Source organism: Papio anubis, chromosome 12 (genome assembly GCF_008728515.1).
Source record: "Papio anubis isolate 15944 chromosome 12, Panubis1.0, whole genome shotgun sequence".
In the NCBI taxonomy this organism is placed as follows: domain Eukaryota; kingdom Metazoa; phylum Chordata; class Mammalia; order Primates; family Cercopithecidae; genus Papio; species Papio anubis.
In genome coordinates this window covers 9,361,632-9,380,809 of record NC_044987.1, presented here as the reverse complement: position 1 = coordinate 9,380,809, position 19,178 = coordinate 9,361,632, and the positions used below count along the sequence as shown (strand labels likewise).

General features: G+C 44.4%; 1 protein-coding gene across 4 annotated transcripts in view; it reads right to left on the bottom strand.

Annotated features, from left to right (window-relative positions):
- FEZ1 (fasciculation and elongation protein zeta 1) overlaps window positions 1-19,178 on the bottom strand; it is a 51,282-nt gene that overhangs the window by 7,446 nt on the left and 24,658 nt on the right. For 3 of the 4 annotated variants that reach the window (XM_021926719.2, XM_021926723.2, XM_021926721.2), the window contains exons 4-7: window positions 10,901-11,014; window positions 7,590-7,758; window positions 2,895-3,166; window positions 1,230-1,310 (exon numbers count right to left, since the gene is read on the bottom strand). In XM_021926719.2, coding sequence (XP_021782411.1) covers window positions 1,230-1,310; window positions 2,895-3,166; window positions 7,590-7,758; window positions 10,901-11,014 — 636 coding nt within the window. The remainder of the gene's footprint in view (window positions 1-1,229; window positions 1,311-2,894; window positions 3,167-7,589; window positions 7,759-10,900; window positions 11,015-19,178) is intronic. The other variant, XM_021926722.2, reaches the window with a different exon arrangement.

Below are 19,178 nucleotides of genomic sequence, written 5' to 3'. Positions count from 1 at the left end.
AGTGCTGGGATTACAGGCGTGAGCCACTGCACCCGGCCAGAAGCTCACATTTTAGTCTCGGCTGTGCCACTGGCAGTGTGTGTGGCTTTGGAAAAATGCCTTGGATCTCCGGTACATAGTTCTCGCTGCCATAAAACAAGAGGACTGGGTTCGATGCTTCTAAAATCTCTTCCCGTTCTCTAGAATCTCTAGAGTTCTAGAGTTCTAGAATTAATCTAGCACTTAGAATTCAGCTACAAATATGTTTAAAACATATACACTTTCACGTGCACTCATTCCACCATCTCAAACTTTCTGTTCACGTGCCAGCCATGTCTATTAGATTATACACTCCATGAGGACAGGGACTTTTCACCTTTGCACCTGTGGGCCTAACAACGGAGCTTAGCACATAGCAGCCACTTGATAAAAGTTGTGAATGCTGCCTTAATAACCAGAAATGCAAGCTACATCACAAGGAAATTACTGAGCCAACAAAAAGCCACAGCATCGGTTACAACCAGAGCTGGGCAGCTGCAGAGGCAGTCTTAGTGGGAATGGCTTGGCGGGTAATCCAGTGTGATGGAAAGTTAATTAAACTCTGGGATGGGATCTATCATCAAACGGATTCCCTTTTAATGCATTTCATCCTTAAAACAACTTAATTCTTAGACCTACAAGCAGTGTTGACTTTTAAGTCTTGCCCATGTCCTAGAACCCTAGAGCTAAAAAAAAAAAAAAAAAAAAAAAAAAAGTTCACCTTTTAAATAGATACTCTGTGTTCCTCCTTAAGAGGAGAAGAAGGCCGGGCACGGTGGCTCAAGCCTGTAATCCCAGCACTGTGGGAGGCCGAGACGGGCGGATCACGAGGTCAGGAGATCGAGACCATCCTGGCTAACACGGTGAAACCCCGTCTCTACTAAAAATACAAAAAAACTAGCCGGGCGAGGTGGCGGGTGCCTGTAGTCCCAGCTACTCGGGAGGCTGAGGCAGGAGAATGGCATAAACCTGGGAGACGGAGCTTGCAGTGAGCTGAGATCCGGCCACTGTACTCCAGCCTGGGTGACAGAGCGAGACTCCGTCTCCAAAAAAAAAAAAAAAAAAAAAAGAGGAGAAGAAAGTGTTAGGACCCCTAACCCCCTAAATAAATGCTGGGATAATTCTGGCGAGTCACTGTCCCCCTGCGTTGTTGGGGAGGCCAAGCTGCCGGGGTCTAGGAGGAGAGCTTGGAGCAGGGAGACTGCGCGTACCTGTTTGTCACTTCCTGAGGAGCCAAAGGTCTGGCGGATGCCACTCTGCAGAATGTTGGAGATGCCTTCCATGCTGAAGCGCTGGGGGAAGAGAGAGACTCAAGAAGGGCAAATGCTTCCTGCTCCATCATCACCACACCCAGAGACCTCTCGGCTACCAGGCTGTCCCAGATAACACCCCAGGGTTCTTGACTAGAGAGTAAGTGCAAGACATTGGCTTACAGAGACAGGCCAGAAATGAAGCCTGAGCTTTGCAAGAATAAATAGAGCCTCAAGAACTCTTATCTTAGTAAGTCCCTCAGGGCTACAAGACTCCTCTGCATCCCCCAGTTTCCCTCCTTTTATCCACCATCATGCAAATAGAAAAATAAAGCAGTTCAGTCAAACTTAGATGAACCATGATGCAAAGATCTTAGGGGAAAACAAAATGTTCAGCTATCAGAAAAGACTGTCTTAAAGCAGCTGTCCTGATCTGAGAAGATTTTTCAAAATGTACATGCGGAGGACTAATTCCATAGGTCTGTGATAGAGCCTCGGGAAAGGCATTTTGAAAAAGCTCCTTAGATAATTCCACTGAGCTCCCCCAATTATGAACCTCTGGTGGCCAGGCGCGGTGGCTCACACCTGTATTCCCAGCACTTTGGGAGGCTGAGGCGGGCAGATCACAAGGTCAGGAGTTCAAAACCAGCCTGAGCAACATGATGAAACCTCGTCTCTACTAAAAATATAAAAATTAGCTGGGTGTGGTGGCAGGTGCCTATAATCCCAGCTACTCAGGAGGCTGAGGCAGGAGAATCGCTTGAACTTGGGAGATGGAGGTTGCAGTGAGCCAACATCATGCCACTGCACTCCAGCTGGGCAACAGAGTGAGACTCCATCTCAAAAAAAAAAAAAAGAACCACGAGTTTGGAACATCTTGTCGATAGAACAATAAGACATCTGGGGCCAGGCACAGTGGCTCACACCAGTAACCCCAACACTTTGGGAGGTGAGACGGGCAAATCACCTTAAGTCAGGAGTTTGAGACCAGCCTGGCCAATATGGTGAAACCCATCTCTGCTAAAAACACAAAAATTATCCGGATATGGTGGTGTGAACCTGTAATCCCAGCTACTCAGGAGGCTGACACAGGAGAATCACTTGAACCTAGGAGGCAGAGGTTGCAGTGAGCTGAGATTGTGTCATTGCACTCCAGCCTGGGGGAAAGAGCGAGACTCAGTCTCAAAAAAAAAAAAAAAAAGAAGGCATCAGGTCATTTTCAATCACTGAAACACCCTAGCACACCCTAAAGAGACCAGTCAGGACTGGAACCTGGGACACAAGGAGGGATTTAGACCCAGAGTTCTGAGGCCCATCTCAGGACTCCAAACACGAAATGCCCTCACCCCACTTTCTCTAAGGTCTTGCCTACAGAGAACATACGCCAAATTCAATTATTTCCTAATGTTTACAGGCTGTCTTCCCGGATTAGACTGTGAGCCCTTTTGGGGAGTGGAGGAGAGGGGTGATACCTTCCCCCTTTCTGATCCCCTGTCTATCACAACGTGCTGCCCACCACCGCTGCTCAGTAAACATTGATGAGTCCCCTGCAGGGTTGGTAGGGCACTGAAATGGGCAAGGTTCAAGGTTGGAAGCACCCAGTCTTCCACCTGGTTGTTCACATACCTTGAGAGGCATCTGGTTTCCCTTCTCTATCCGGCTGCTCTGCAGGCTCAGCCCTTTCTCTTTCCGCCTCTTTTTCATCAGTTCTCGCTGCTCCTTCTGCTTGTTCTGAACCTCAATAAGCACCGTGATAAAGGAGTTCTTCACTTCCTTCTCAAACTCCAGCTCGTCCCGGCGGGCCAGCTGCTGCACCAGCTCCTCCGAGAAGTCGCGGATGGCACCCTCCACCTGGTCCAGCAGCTCGGTCAGCTCAGATCCAGACATGTGCCTCAGCCCTGCAGGGGAAGACCGTCTCCCGCGTAACACCTGCATCCACACCAGAGCTTGCTGGGGAGCTCCTGGGGCCACCACCAATCCAGATGGGACTGCCCCTCAGAGGATACCCCTTCCAAATCCTAACCCAAGAAAGACCTTCACAATTTAGGGGCACGCCGGGAAGGCGGAGGCCTGTGTACTGACTGCAGAAGAGAACACCCCTCTCAGGAAAGAAAGGAGGAAGAAGAAACAGCCCACGAGGAAGTCTGTGGACTCTGTCCTCAAAACTGGGCATGGACAGACAGATCCTTTGTTCCACTTGCCATCTGTCTCCGTAAGATTCCTTGTCTGAAGTGGGTCAAGAATTGGGGATGGAAAAGTGATGGGATGGAGGTTTTTGTCATCCATACTGAAGAGCAATAGAGACGTTGGTGCTTATTCCCAAGAACTGATCAAGATATAGTGTACGGCCAAAAAAAAAAAAAAAAGCCGACCATCTGAGCCCTTCTTTACATCTCTAGTCCTGTGTCACAGCACGTGTATTCAAAAATACGTGAAACCTGGACGACTGGCGACATGCATGAAAAAATAAAGCCTAGCAGCAGTCGGCTGCTTTCAGAGGAAAGAAAAGGGAACCTGAGATCATGGGAAACAGATAACTTTAATTTTAAGAAGTCCCCTAAGACTTCTTTCATTTAAAATAGATTTGGATATTTTATTCCAAATTTTTCGGTTTACATATTGTATATTTTCATAGTTGAGATTACACTTGTATGCGGGTCTAAATCATGCTTTAAAACTTTGTACACCTTAGGCCGGGCGTGGTGGCTCATGCCTGTAACCCCAGCACACTGGGAGGCTGAGATGGGCAGATCACCTGAGGTCAGAAGTTCAAAACCAGCCTGGCCAGCAGGTAAAACCTAGTAGAGGCAGGGTTTTACCTGCCTCTACTAAAAATACAAAATTAGCCAGGCATGGTGGTGCATGCCTATAATTCTAACTATTCGGGAGGGTGAGGCAGGAGAACAACTTGAACCTGAGAGGCAGAGGTTGCAGTGAGCAGAGATCATGCCACTGCACTCTAGCCTGGGCAACAAAAGCAAAACTCTGTCCTAAAATATAAATAAATAAATAACTTTTATACACTTTAAGCATTTTCTGATTAAAAATTATTTTAAACATTAAAAAAAAATTAAGGCCAGGTGCAGTGGCTCACACCTGTAATCCCAGCACTTTGAGAGACTGAGCCAGGTGGGTCACCTGCGGCCAGGAGTTCGAGACCAGTCTGGCCAACATGGTGAAACTCTGTCTCTATTAAAAAAAATATATATATATATATATAAAATCAACATTGAAAAAATAAAATACATTTGGGAAACATCTTTTAAAATGTGGCTCCATCTAATGGCATCTTTTCACAGCAGGGGAGGAAGGATTGATTGATTGATTTTTAATGTTTCATGTTTGTGGGTACATAGTGGGTGTATGTGTTTATGGGGTACATGAGATGTTTTGATACAGACATGCAATGCATAGTAATCAGATCATCATGGAGAATGGGGTATCCACTCCCTCAGGCATTTTTCCTTTTTGTCACAATCCAATTATACTCTTTTAGTTATTTTTAAATATACAACGTCTAATGGTATCCTTCACTTTCACCTGAGAATCCATTTTCCTCTTCCTCTTTGTTTATGCTTCGCCGGGATATTTGCTGACTTGGTTGGGCTTTTCCCTTATTCTGCTCTTTGGAGCTGCCCTCTCCCCCTTCTGTTTTTTTGCCATTTCACTCTGCATTTCAGCTGTTTTCACAAGTCTTTTGCTGAACGCGTCTATCTTTGGGACCTTTGTGTGGCCGGGAAAGGCCTGACTGGGGCAGTCGGGAATGCAGCGAGGCAGCCAAGTCCAGTTCAACACCAAGCAGATTCTCTGCCGGCCACCTCCTGCCGCTGCTATTCAGAGCCAAAGTCTGACTTGCAGGATGCAGGCCTACAGATTCTGCCTCTGCTTCGACCACTTCTAACCAGTGGTTGACCTTTCAACCCTGACCAACCCACCTTCTCCCTCCCTTGTTTCTAAGTTCCCATCTCCCCATAGGTGGATCTGCTCCTAGGATGGGGCCCCTCCTGCAGCGGGGCATCGATACCCTACGGCTGATGAATTTTTTTGCCTTTGTTGTGCTACACTTTTTCTTTTCATGCTTCATCCAGCCGTTTCTTGTGCACAATCATAATTACTATAAACCTGTGTCAGAGAGTTAAGAGGATGGCCTCTGGAGTTAACCTACCTGGCTTCAAATGTCAGCTTCACCCCTTATGACTTGTGCATGGTCTAAGCACAAATACAAATTTTAAATGAGAGGCTTGATTCTCCCTGTTGAAAATAAGGGAAAAGACTTTTCCTCTCCCCCATCTCTCTTTTCTTTCAGAATTTCTTCTACCTGTCCTTTTCAATCTCTCAAAGATTTAGATTAAATCTTTAAAATACATGTATGTTACCTTTATGTTAAATTATTGTTATTCTTGCAATTCAGTAGGGTTTCTTCAAGGGCCTGGGGGTCACTGCTTTGAAATATAATCATCAGACTGGATGCAGTGGCTCACGCCTGTAATCCCAGGACTTTGGGAGGCTGAGGCAGGTGGATCACAAGGTCAAGAGTTTGAGACCAGCTTGGCCAACATGGTGAAACTCTTACTCTACTAAGAATACAAAAATTAGCCAGGCATAGTGGTGCATGCCTGTAATCCCAGCTACTCGGGAGGCTAAGGCAGGAGAACTGCTTAAACCCAGGAGGCGGAGGTTGCAGTGAGCCGAGATTGCGCCACTATACTCCAGCCTGGGCAACAGAGCAAAACTCCGTCTCAAAAAAAAAAAAAGAAAGAAAAGAAAAAGAAATATAATCATCAAAGAATATAATGCTCAATCTCTCATTGTTCTGAGCAGAGGGGCCTAACTCCCTTCTGACTTCAAATCGCAAAACGCACTCAATGTAATGGGTTCCATTTATCCACTTTGCTATACAAGACTGAGACTGCTTTCTGTCTTTGCAATCTCTTTAGAGAGTTGTCTGTGATGTGGCTCCCATCCTGGTTTAATGCTTACTCAATAATAAAATAGTTTTCTAGGCCAGGCGCAGTGGCTCACATCTGTAATCCCAGCACTTTGGGAGGCCGAGGCAGGTGGATCACCTGAGGTCAGGAGTTTGAGACCAGCCTGGCCAATATAGAGAAACCCCATCTCTACTAAAAGTAAATTAGCTGGGTGTGGTGGTGCATACCTGTAATCCCGGCTACTCAGGAGGCTGAGGCGGGAGAATCACTTGAACCCAGGAGATGGAGGCTGCAGTGAGCTGAGATCACGCCACTGCACTCCAGCCTGGGTGACAGAGCCAGACTCTGTCTCTAAAAAATAAATAAATAAATAAAATAAAAATAGTAATAAAATAGTTCTATTTATCATCTGTCTTTGTGGAGAGGTTTTCTGCACACAAGGAGATCTCATTTCTAATCGTATCTGATCTAATCTCATTCTAACAGTGGCCTTGGACAAGTCATGTAACCTCTGAAAGACTCAGTTAGCTTGATCCTAATGGGGTTGGTGTGAAGATGAAATGAGATTAGGCATAGAAAGTCTTAGAATAAGGCCAGGTGCAGTGGCTCATGCTTGTAATCCCAGAACTTTGGGAGGCTGAGGCAGGCAGATCACTTGAGGTCAGGAGTTTGAGACCAGCCTGGCCAACATGGCGAAACCTCCTCTCTACAAAAATATAAAATTTAGCAAGGCGTGGTGGCACATGCCTGTAGTCCCAGCTACTCAGGAGGCTGAGGCTTGAGAATCACTTCAACCTGGGAGGTGGAGGCTGCAGTGAGCTAAGACCATGCCACTGTACTCCAGCCTGGGTGACAGAGACTCTGTCTCAAGAAGGAAGGAAGGAAGGAAGGAAGGAAGGAAGGAAGGAAGGAAGGAAGGAAGGAAGGAAGGAAGGAAGGAAGGAGAGAGAGAAGGAGGGAGGGAGGGAGGGAGGAAGGAAGGAAGGAAGGAAGGAAGGAAGGAAGTCTTAGAATAAGTTCTGGCACATAGAAAGCACTTCAAAAAGATGAGCTGTTATTACCCTTTTTTTCATTGATTTTATGGTAGCATCATTCATTGCTTTTACATAGAAGTTCAGATTTCTTCTGCTTATTCTGTCTTAGTCTTTGGTTAGTTTTAACATTTAAATTTTGCTCGACTACCTTATTTTTTTTCTCAAAAATGCAAACTTCTCTCCTGATGTAAGAAAGAAAGAAAGAAAGAAAGAAAGGTATTGCTGACTGCCTAGACCTGCAAGGCTCTGCTCTGAGGCAGTGATCAGGGTTCTATTAGCCGTGTACAAAGCACACAGCCCAGAGCCTGGCCCCGAGCAGGTGCTTCCTCCTCGGCCAGCCCAGCACCCAGGGCCCTCACCTTCATAGGACCAGTTGTTGTTGAAGGTCTGTGTCAACGCTTGCATCTCCTGCAGGAGAACCGAGTCTGCCTGGGAGGAGGTTTCTCCTCCATCCTCTTCTTCCAGAACCTCCTCTTCTTCCTCAGGGTCTGGGGAGTTCTGCATCATCTCCTCAATCTCCTCAATTACCTGAAGAAGGTACACGAGAGAGTGCTAACTCTGTTCTCTGCTAGAGGGGCATTCTGGCTTCAATTTTGATCAGTTAAGGATGTTTCTAATTAGCTATCTGAAATTTTCTAAAGCAATATCATTTTTAAATAAATACTGAATAATAAAAATAGTTCCAACCAAAGGCTTGCACACACTCTTTCTTTAATGTAAAGCACTCTTTAATGTAAAACCTCTTCCAAGAGCTCCATTTAGATAAATGATTTATTGGAAATAAGCTACTCTTTCAGGAAGCAAGGCAGAGCTGCCTGGAAGGGAACATTTACTTCAATTTGCTGAGCTCTTTATTTCTAAGTGGGAAAACATTTCATTCACCCAACTTTAACACAAAACCCAGTCCATTAATTGTCATAATACATGTGACTGGAAAAAACAATGTGCTTCTAGAACAACACAAAATGGGGAGGAAAACAGCTATTTCTCCAAAATTCACCTAGACAAGAACTGAAGCTGCCCAGCAACAAATGAAAATAGAGATAATGAAATAATAGAAGGATAGATAGAGTCTAGAGAGCAGCAAATAGATAAGAATCCCAGCTCTAATCTAGACTATTGACAGGAGCCAGCTCCCAGAAGTGGAGGGAAAATTAGATATCTGCCAAAAGGAACAAGAGTGAATTACTAGCTGGGCATGGTGGCTCATGCCTGTAATCCCAGCACTTTGGGAGGCCGAGGCAGGTGGATCACTTGAGCTCAGGAGTTCAAGACTAGCCTGAGCAACATGGGGAGACACCATCTCTGCAAAAAAACCCAGAAAAATTAGCCAGTTGTGGTGACGTGTGTCTGTAGTCCACGCTACTTGGGAGGCTGAGGTGGGAGATTGGTTTGCACCCAGCAGGTGGAGGTTGCAGTGAACTGAGATCGGTCCACTGGACTCTAGCCTGGGCAACAGAGCCAGATCCTATTTCAAAAAAAAGAGTGAATTACTTTGTACATTAATTATTTACAAATAAAGAAGACTGCTGCTGAAAGCAGGTCTTTAGATGAGTTTTGTCACAGCCTTCACCTTTGTCTGTTCTCCATGGATGGACTAAATCTCCAAGGCCAGCACCATAGTCTTTGAGGTGGTTTCCTCACAGTGGGCTGGACCAAAGGTAAGGGACTTCGGGATCTCCTCCTTTAGAATAATTTCCATTCTTATTCCCAAGCCTTTTCACCTCTACTCACAAACTTAGGAGATAGCCAGTCTTTGACTACTGAAAACCATTTCACAGAATGCAACCAAATGACACAAATCCCTGTCAGGATCTTATGGCTGAATGTCCCTTTCTCTAAGAGTAGTTATAATTGAGTTCATATCATTGAATTGTAGTTCCTCCTACAAGTCACAAGAATAGCTGTTAGCCCCTATTTTTAAAAATTTGGTTCTCTTTAGTCTCCTAATCTTCACCTGTTTCAATTTCCACCTTTTTATCACAGATATGAAAAAGCACCTTTGTTGCTAAAAAGCACTTTCTGGCACTGAATGCTCCCAGTGGAGCTTTGCAGAAAGACTTTGTGGAAACTTGTGTAGTGTTTAGCTCAAAATAAGCACCCATAAATATTTGTTGACTAAAACATTGAATAAGGAATCCGGAAACTGAACATTATCCTCTCTAAGTAATAAATTATTAAAGCTATGATGATCTCAGTTGAATGCGAAGCACTCTATCTTTTTTCACAAAGCCAAAGTGGCTCTAGGACTCCTTTTGGAAGGCTCAAAATTTTGAGTGTTCTATGAAATGTAAGAAAATACCCATCACACAAAAGCCTCATCTGTCACTTCTCTTTTTGGAAAAGCAGGTGTTTGGGACCCTTGTTTAAGCGTCTTGACTCCAAGTACAATGAATTGCAATACGAAGGCTTAGCAGGAATCGAAGCTACTAAACACTATGCCGGTCTCTGGCTACTATCAGAGACTGACCCCAACTATCCCAAGTGTCAAGAATGACATTCATGTTCACTGCAGGTGGGCAACCTGAGGCAGAAAGAGAAATGAAATCCCTTATCAAAAATACTCTGAGTTAGGCCGGGCGCAGTGGCTCAACCCTGTAATCCCAGCACTTTGGGAGGCCGAGACGGGCGGATCACGAGGTCAGGAGATCGAGACCATCCTGGCTAACACTGTGAAACCCCGTCTCTACTAAAAAAAATACAAAAAACTAGCCGGGCGATGTGGCGGGCGCCTGTAGTCCCAGCTACTCGGGAGGCTGAGGTAGGAGAATGGCGTGAACCCGGGAGGCGGAGCTTGCAGTGAGCTGAGATCCGGCCACTGCACTCCAGCCTGGGCGACAGAGCGAGACTCCGTCTCAAAAAATAAAAAATAAAAAATAAAAAATAAAATACTCTGAGTTGGACAGGCACCGTGGCTCATGCCTGTAATCCCAGCACTTTGGGAGGCCAAGGCGGGTGGATTGCTTGAGTCCAGGAGTTTGAGACCAGCCTGGGCAGCATGGTGAAACCTCATCTTCACTAAAAGTACAAAAAATTAGCTGGCCATAGTGGTGCATGCCTATAGTCCCAGCTACTTAGGGGCCTGAGGTGGGAGTATCACTTGAGCCAGGGAGGTTGAGGCTGCAGTGAAGCCTGATTGTGCCACTGCACTCCCACCTGGGTGATAGGGTGAGACCCTGTCTCAAAATGAAAAAAAATAAATAAATAAAGCCAGGCATGGTGGCTCGTGCCTGTAATCCCAGCACTTTGGGAGGCTGAGGCAGGTAGATCACTTGAGGTTAGGAGTTTGCGACCAGCCTGGCCAACATGGTGAAACTACATGTCTACTAAAAAAAATTTATAAAAATTAGCCAGGCATGGTCATGCATGCCTGTAGCCCCAGCTACTTGGGAGGCTGAGGCAGGAGAATCACTTAAACCCGGGAGGCAGAGGTTGCAGTGAGCCAAGATCACGCCACTGCACTCCAGCCTGGGTGACAGAGCAAGACTCTGTCTCAAAAATATATATATAAAGAAAAAAAGAAACAAAAAATACTCTGAGCCATCAGCACAGGCGTCACATGACCACATATCTTTCTTCTGCCTTAAACGGATGTAGCAAGTGTGTTCTCTTGAACTTTTTCTCCATCAAAAGAACGAAAGGTCCCAATAACCTGGAGAGATACTCATACCTGATCTGCTGTGAGCAGAGGCTCCTCGTTGATACCAGAATCATTCTCACTCTTCTCATTGAACTCTTCCTCTTCTTTCTCATGGATCTGGAGAGGAGGTGGGGAGATGGAATTCTGGGTGACTGTCAGCAGAAGTGGGATTGCCTCTAGTCTCAAGAATGGATGATACTGACTGGGAGGCCACTCCAGTCAGCTGCTGTCTAAACAGTGGAGCTGAAGAGGTGTCCAGAGTTTCATCCAATTCCAAACATATCTTTGCCCCATCACTGACTCCAGCATGCCAGAAATCCAGCATGCTGCACTGAATACAACTTGGCAGGAAAAGATGATAGGGGAGTGGCCAGCACCATTCTGACTCAAAGGGAATAGCACTGTTTTTTAACCCAAAGACGGGTCATCCTGGGATGAACAAGGCTCCTTCTCCAGGTAAGTGACACTGCAACAAACTGCAGCAAAGGTGCCCTGATTTTGTTAAGGAGTTCCAACCTGGGGGTTTGTTTCCAGATTTCGTGTTCCTAGGCATTTTAAGGAATAGGTTATTCTAGTCCAAATAATGATGACTTTCAGAATTTGATGAAATGCCATCCTGTTACTGGAATCCAGGCGTGATGTCATAGCTGATGGCAGATGTAAGAAATCTACCTGGGACATGCCACTGAATAACCTGACCGCATGAACTAAACAACAACAAAACTATGAAAGAGAAACCCATTTATCTCATTTGCCCTGTGTCTCTATAATTCCATAATCCCAAGTAAGATTCTCAAAGTTCACAGCCATCAGAATTCTAGATGTTCAAATCTAACAAGATAGTCAAAGCATATCTGGCTCAACTGACCATATCCCAAACTGCCATAGTCTGGCACTTACATTTGTCCCACAGAAAAATTAATCCCTGAACACCTCACAAGCTGTATGTCTAGAAGTCTGATTTGAATGTCATCCAAGGGGGAGGCAGGAGGTGTCTCTAGGAAATCTCTCTGCTGAGTCACCTCTCATCCAGGAATGAATCCTCCTTGCGCTCCAGTAGCTGGCACACTGACTGGCCCCTTCCCTGGGGCTTGTATTCTGGCTTTTCTAACAGGAAACAGCCGAGCGCCAATCCAAGCAATCATGTCAGAGGTAGCTATCCTCAGAAACTTCTCCCATCTTCTGTGAGCTCTGCCTTGGCAGACATCCCAAACAGAGCACATCGCCTTTTATCTCCATTTGCTTAAAACCAGGACTATGTCATTAAAAAAGAAAAAAAATTAAGCAAATATATCTTAAATGCCACCCGTGCTCAACCTAGATATGGGGTAGGACAGGGAGGTAATGGAATCATCTGAAGGTCCATGTACCAGATGGTGACATCTATTTCCGCTGTCAAACCCATATGCTCCTCTCTCTGCCAAGTCCACCACCTGCGGTAGCCTCGTGGTTTCCACCGCTCCCCACTATGCAGAACAAAACTCCTGGAGCTACACTTTGTTCACAACTACACTCATGTGGAAGAACTTTCTTCAGGCCAGAAAGTCCTGCAGTAGAAGTTAGCCCAAAATTAAGAGAACAAAGATACATTTTTTCCTCCAGATCAAAATTAGGGGAGAAAAAGGAAGAAATTTATCAGTATGTTCCCAGCCCAAGTTAGTGTGAGCCCAAGTTAGGCTCATCCTGAGAAACGGGTTTATTTTTTATAAGCATCTAACAGCAACTGTTAGTCTATAATCAGGATTTGGCAGGGGGTAGGGGGCGGTGGGCACTAAGTCTATATAAAAATGGCATGTTTACATTTTCTGAAATGTGGCTGATTTTAGTGGGTTTAAATCCCTGACTGTTAATATTGCTTCTTTCAACTACACCATCTCCTCCTTCCCCAAGGTCCTCACTCCCTGGGGAGTTCCAGGAAGAAAGCAGGGAGGAAGCTTCTAGGGATAGATCCTTCTTGCTGCTCAAATGCTAATAAGCCTGGACTGTGGCCGGAATGATGCACTGGTAGAGCTTCCCTCCCCTCCCCCTCTCAGACACAAAGCCTCCAGGTCTGAATTGTCAGGCTTGGGAAAACAGAGATGGGAAAATCAATTATAAGCTTACAAAAGGTACTGTGAGTTCCTACTATTATGGGAACCATGCTCATCCCTTGTTTTCTTATTTCTCAGAAGTCCGCCACTAAAAAATAAAATAAAAGGAGAGGCATACACAAAATACTGCCAAGAAAACCCTGGCTCCTTCCCTCTGTGTAGATTACCCCCTAATCCTTGGGCTTCCCCACCTCCATCATGCCCCAGCCTCTTCTCCTCCCTCTCCAGTGTTTGATTCTGATCCTCTCACCCTTCCCACCCTCCCTAGATCTGGTTCCCACATTTTCTGTCCATCCTGCTAGACTTTGCTCTGTTCCAACAGCATCCATCACTTCTGCACAAGCCCTCGCCTCTTTACAGGCACTGTTTATAGACTCCCTCCCTCCCCTCCTTGACCAGGACAGTATCCTGTGCACAGGGTGGAGAGCTGGAGGGGAAACAACGAAAGGGGGACAAAGAAAGGTTTTTGAAAAATGACAGCTCTTGTGCATATAAATACTGTTGATCCTAGCATAAGACACAGACATAGAAATTGTGGTAGAGAGTTCCTTTAGTCCCTTGTGTGGCAGTGGGGAAGCTACCTGTCAAAAATAACTTCAGGCCAGGTCATTTGGGGTTGAATTTCTTTGTCAGCTAAAACTGCTAGTTGTTACCAGGTGTGGTGGCTCACACCTATAATCCCAGCACTTTGGGAGGCCGAGATGAGAGGATTGCTTGAGTCCAGGAGTTCGAGACCAACCTGGGCAACACAGCGAGACTCCATCTCTACAAAAAATAGAAAAATTAGGCATGATGGCACACCTGCGGTCCCAACTACTCAGGAGGCTGAGGTGGGAGGATCAATTGAGCCATGGAGATGGAGACTGCAGTGAGCCGTGATTATGCCACTGCACTCCAGCCTGGATGACAAAGTGAGATCCTGCCAAAAAAAAAAAAAAAACTTGCTAGCTGTTTGGATACTATTGAAGTGAACTATGCTCTTCCAAGAAAAGTCATTCTTCCAAATGACTTCTTCCCAGAACTGAGAAGATTTGAATCCAGAAAGGGGTCTGGCCACACCATTCAGCAGGCTGTTTCTCCCTCCTGCTTTTGGTGAGAGTGTGCCTCTAGGACTATAACATGAAAGCTTAAAACTTGAAAAGAAATGCAGAGAACCTTCCCTGAGGCCTATAACATTGCTAAATCTTGCTGCACAGTAAAGTATTCTGAATGATGATTAAAATTATGTGGAGTCCTTGATTCCAATAATGACTATTAACCAGTGTATTTTATTAAAGTGTTTCAAATGACCCCATTCATAGAAAAGGTAATTTTTACAGCACATTTAGCCCTTTGCATAATATTTTCCTCCCCTTACCACTATTGTTTGACATGAGTGGTTGCCCCCCCGACAAAAATTAAGAGAACAAAGATACATTTTTACCTTCAGACAAAAAGTAAAAAAACAAACAAAAAAAAGAAATTCACCACAACTATGTCCCATTCTTTGTTTTAGACACAGGGTCTCACTCTGTCACACAAGCTGGAATGCAGTGGCACAATCATGGCTCACTGCAGCCTCGAACTCCTTGGCTCGAGTGATCCTCCTGCCTCAGCCTCCCAAGTAGCTGAGACTATAGGCAGGTGCCACCACACCTGACTAAGATTTTTTTTGTTTTAAATTTTTTTAGAGGTAGGGATCTCACTGTGTTGCCCAGGATGGTCTCAAACTCCTGGCCTCAAGCAATCCTCCCACCTCAGCCTCTCGAGTGGGATTACAGGTGTGAGCCACTATGCCTGGTAACTATGTCCCTTTTATGCTTATGAACAACCAGGAAAGATCTGCGTGGATTAAGTCATTGGCTGTGCATTCCCACAGGGAGATGCACCAGGGCATGCAGCCAACACATATTGGTTGAAAGAATTAATGAACGATTGAAAAAGAGAGGACTGAGAGCAGTACTATCATCTAGATTCAGTCCACTTCCACGGGTAACTTAGCTATTTAGTCACCTGGAAAAGAGGAAGACATGACTGGGTATGGTGTCTCATGCCTATAATCCTAGCAATTTGGAAGGCCAGGGTGGGAGGGTCACTTGAGCCCAGCCTGGGCAACATAGTAAAACTCTGTCTCTACAAAAAAATGAACAAAATTAGCCAGGCATGGTGGTGCACACCTGTAGTCCCAGCTACTCGGGAGACTGAGGTGGGAAGATTGCTTGAGCCAGGGAGGTGGAGGCTGCGGTGAGCCATGACTGTTGCCACTGTACTATATAGCCTGGGTGACATAGTGAGATCTTGTCTCAAAAATATGAAAGACATAATTCACTGTCCTGGACTTCCAATTTCCTCTTATCCAGACAACCACCGTCTGCTATTAAATAAAGGTTATAAGGTAAAAGGGGACTGTGTTTTACATCACAGGAACAGAATAGATTGATAAATTGAAAGCCCCAATAAAAGTGGTAAGTTGTGAGAAAAATAATAATGACTCCTACAGACTTATTAACTCAAGCAAATTATTTTGACCTAAAAATGTAAATGTACATTTATTTATTCACCAAGTTCCTAGTGTAAGACCAAGCTTACAATGAAACTCTGAGGAGAGTTTCACAGTCTCTCTTGCACCATCCACATAATAACTTCTTTTTTTTAAACAGTCTCACAATATCACCCAGACTGGAGTCCAATGACATGATCGAAGTCCACCGCAACCTCCACGTCCTGGGCTCAGGCAATTCTTCCACCTCAGCCGCCCAAGACCATAGGTGCACACCACCACTCACGGTAAACTTTTTCATTTTTTTGTAAAGAGTGAGTCCAGTACTCCCTCTTTATTTTTACCCAGGCTGGCTTCTAACTCCCAGGCTCAAGTGATCTTCCTACTTCAGCCTCCCAAAGTGCTGTGATTACAGGTGTGAGCCACCACGCCCAGTCCCTAACATAATTTTTAAAATGATTTCCTGTAACCATTTCTTTATAGTAGAAGGTGGGTACACAGGAGATTGGGCACACATTTATCAGCCCTTCCTCCTCAAACCCTACTAAAATGAGAGTCACAGGATCAAAAAAGAATAACCCAAAAGGGACAAAGTGAACAGGAGAAAAGACAACAGCAAGAGAAATGCCAGAAAACAGATGCCGGCCCAGCAGGCTCAGCAGGGTTAAACCTGGTGAGAGGAGGCTGCCCATGGTAAAGGGGGTCACACTGCAGATGCAGAATGGCTTAGGAATTGCAGACCCTAAGGGGCAGCATGGTGGGGCTACATAAGGAAGATATGCTGGTATCCTTCATAAGAATAGTGAGACCCAAGTGTCTTCTTCCAACCCAGATAGAAACGAAACTGCATCCTCTCAGCTCAGAAGGACTATAGACTTCACTTGGAGTAGGTTGAACTAGAGGCTCTGGACTCAGAGCACCAGACCACCTAAAAGTGAGGGTGAGGGTTCTTACCAAAAACAGAGAGAGGATGTAAGACTCTACAGACCAACCCACCAGACAGACCCCTGGCCTCCTTCCGTGATTAGGCTCCAAGGACACTGGCAGTTGGTTTATTCTGTCCATCAAGCCATTGGAGGACACCTCTCTACGGATACTATAAGTCTACAAATACATGCCAACTGTCAAGATCTCCGAACAAGATGCATAGGTCCTTACTGGCACTGTGATCCAGCAAGAAACAAGCCCTGACCCCACAGCCTTCTAGGGCCTCACTTCTTTTTTTCAAGGGTTTCGCTCTGACACCTAGGCTGAAGGGGAGTGGCTCAATCTCAGCTCACTGCAACCTCTTCCTCCAGGGTTCAAGCAATCCTCCCACCTCAGCCTCCTGAGTAGTTGGGACTACTGGCGCATGCCACCATGCCCAGCTAATTTTTGTAATTTTTGTAGAGATGGGGAACTTGCCATGTTTCCTAGGCTGGTTTCAAACTCCTGAGCTCAAGCAATCCACCGGCCTTGGCCTCCTAAAATGTTGAGATTATAGGCGTGAGCTATCACCAGCCACTTTTTTTTTTTTAATTAATGTTTTTAGAGACAGGGGCTTGCTCTGTTGCCCAGGCTGGTGTGCAATGGTGTAAACATAGCTCACTGTAGCCTCAAACTCCTAAGTTCAAGCAATTCTCTAGCCTTAGCCTTCCAAGTAGCTGGAATTACAGGTGCATGCCACCAGGCCCAGCTAACGCTTTTTTTTTTTTTTTTTTTTAACTTTTTGTAGAGACAGGGTCTCACTATGTTGGCCAGGCTGGTCTTGAAAATCCTGGGCTCAAGTAATCCTCCTGCCTAGGCCTCCCAAGTAGTTGGGACTATAAGTGCACTCCATTCACCATGCCTGGCTACCTTTTTGCATTATTTTTTTTTTTGGTAGAGTTGTAGAGATGGGGCTGGTCACAAACTCCTAGGCTCAAGGGATCCTCCTGCCTTGTCCTCCCACAGTGCTGGGATTATAGGTGTGAGCCACCATGCCTGACCATAAGGCCTCACTTTTAAATATGAAAAGATGCTCAAGGATTGCCAGACATTTGAGAATAACCCCCAACATGAAAGACAAAAATGTATAGAGGAGGGAAATCAAAAGCAACAGAGAGAGCAGAAGAAACCTCTTCTAAGAAACTGCTATGCCTGCCTTCAGAAGGATAACAGAACACCTTTCTTCCTCAAAACGTGTTCTATTTATCAGAATTAATTTAAAAACTACGAAGATGTAGACTTACTAAGACCAGAAAAAAGAAAAAAAACCCACAAATTTTGTAGAAACTGGAAAGGGCTCTTAGAAATTAAAGGTATGATAGAAAATCTAGACTTTTCCACCGAGCTGAAGGCTGAGAAAGTTCCCTGGAGAGTGAAACAAAATAAGCAGATAGAATATGGGAGGAGAAAAATATTCAGAAGATCAGCTTCAGAAGTCCAATACTTGAATAAAAGGAATTCTAGAAAGCAAAAACAGAAGAGATGGCCCCTTTCAGCCATGACAGAGAAACTAGTATTGGACTTACCCCTCCTATCATAAACAACTACGATCTGGACAAAATCTATGAACCAATTGTTTTCAGGCACTGGACACAGGCAGTGCAAGGCTGTGATCCTTGAAAGAAGGGAAAAACATGAAATAAATGAAATAAATAAATGAAGGCTGAAGGAATCTGTCACCTGTGGCTCTACACTACAAGACACGCTATAAAAAGTATTTTGGGTTGAAAGGAAATGATGCAAAATCAGGATCTTCAGGAAAAAATAGGGAACACCAGAAATGATAAATATGTAGGTAAATATTTTTAAAGAATCTTTTTTTTGCTTCTTCTGATTTTCTTAAAAGACAACTAACTGTCTAAAGCAAAACTAATAACTTTGTGTTGTGGAGTATATAATGTAGATTGAAATAAATATATGACAATTATAGCACAAAAGATGGAAGGAATAGACTTTATACTGTGACAAGTGTTTTACATTTTATGTAAAGTGGCACAATATTAATTCTAAATGGACTATGATAACTTAATAATGTATAGTGTAATCCCTAGAGAAACCACTAAAAAAAAAAATACGATGAGGTATAGATACAAATCCAACAGAAGACATAAGATGGAAAGCCAAAGAATATTTGATTAACCCAAAAGAAGGCAAAAAAGGTGGAACAGAGGAACAACAAAACAGCAACAAAACCAGATGGGACAATCAGAAATGAAGACAATACACTTCAACACAAATTATCAATATTATGTCAAATGTCAGTGGACTACACACTATGCAAATAAACTAAACACAATAATCAAGAAGCATAAATTGTCAGACTGAAGAAAAACAAGATCCAACTATATACTACCTGCAAAAACACACTTGAAATAAAAAGACAGAGATAGGCAGAAACTAAAAGGATTGAGATAGACACACACACACACACACACACACACACACACACTTTGCAAACAGTATGCGTAAGAAAGCTTGAGTGGCTACATTCATATCAGACAAAGTAGATTTTAAGGTAAGTATTACAGAGAAAGAATGACATTTCATAATGATAAAAGGATCAACTCATCAGGGAGATGTACTCAGAGCTTCAAAATATATAAACAAAAATCAACAGAACTAAAGAAATAGAAATAAATGCACAATAATGGTTGGAGATTTTAATAAACCTTTCTCATTAGTTGACAGAATAAACAGACAAAAAGTATCATTTGGAACACAGAGGAATTCAACAATACTATCAACCAAGTTAACCTAGTTGACATTTATAGCA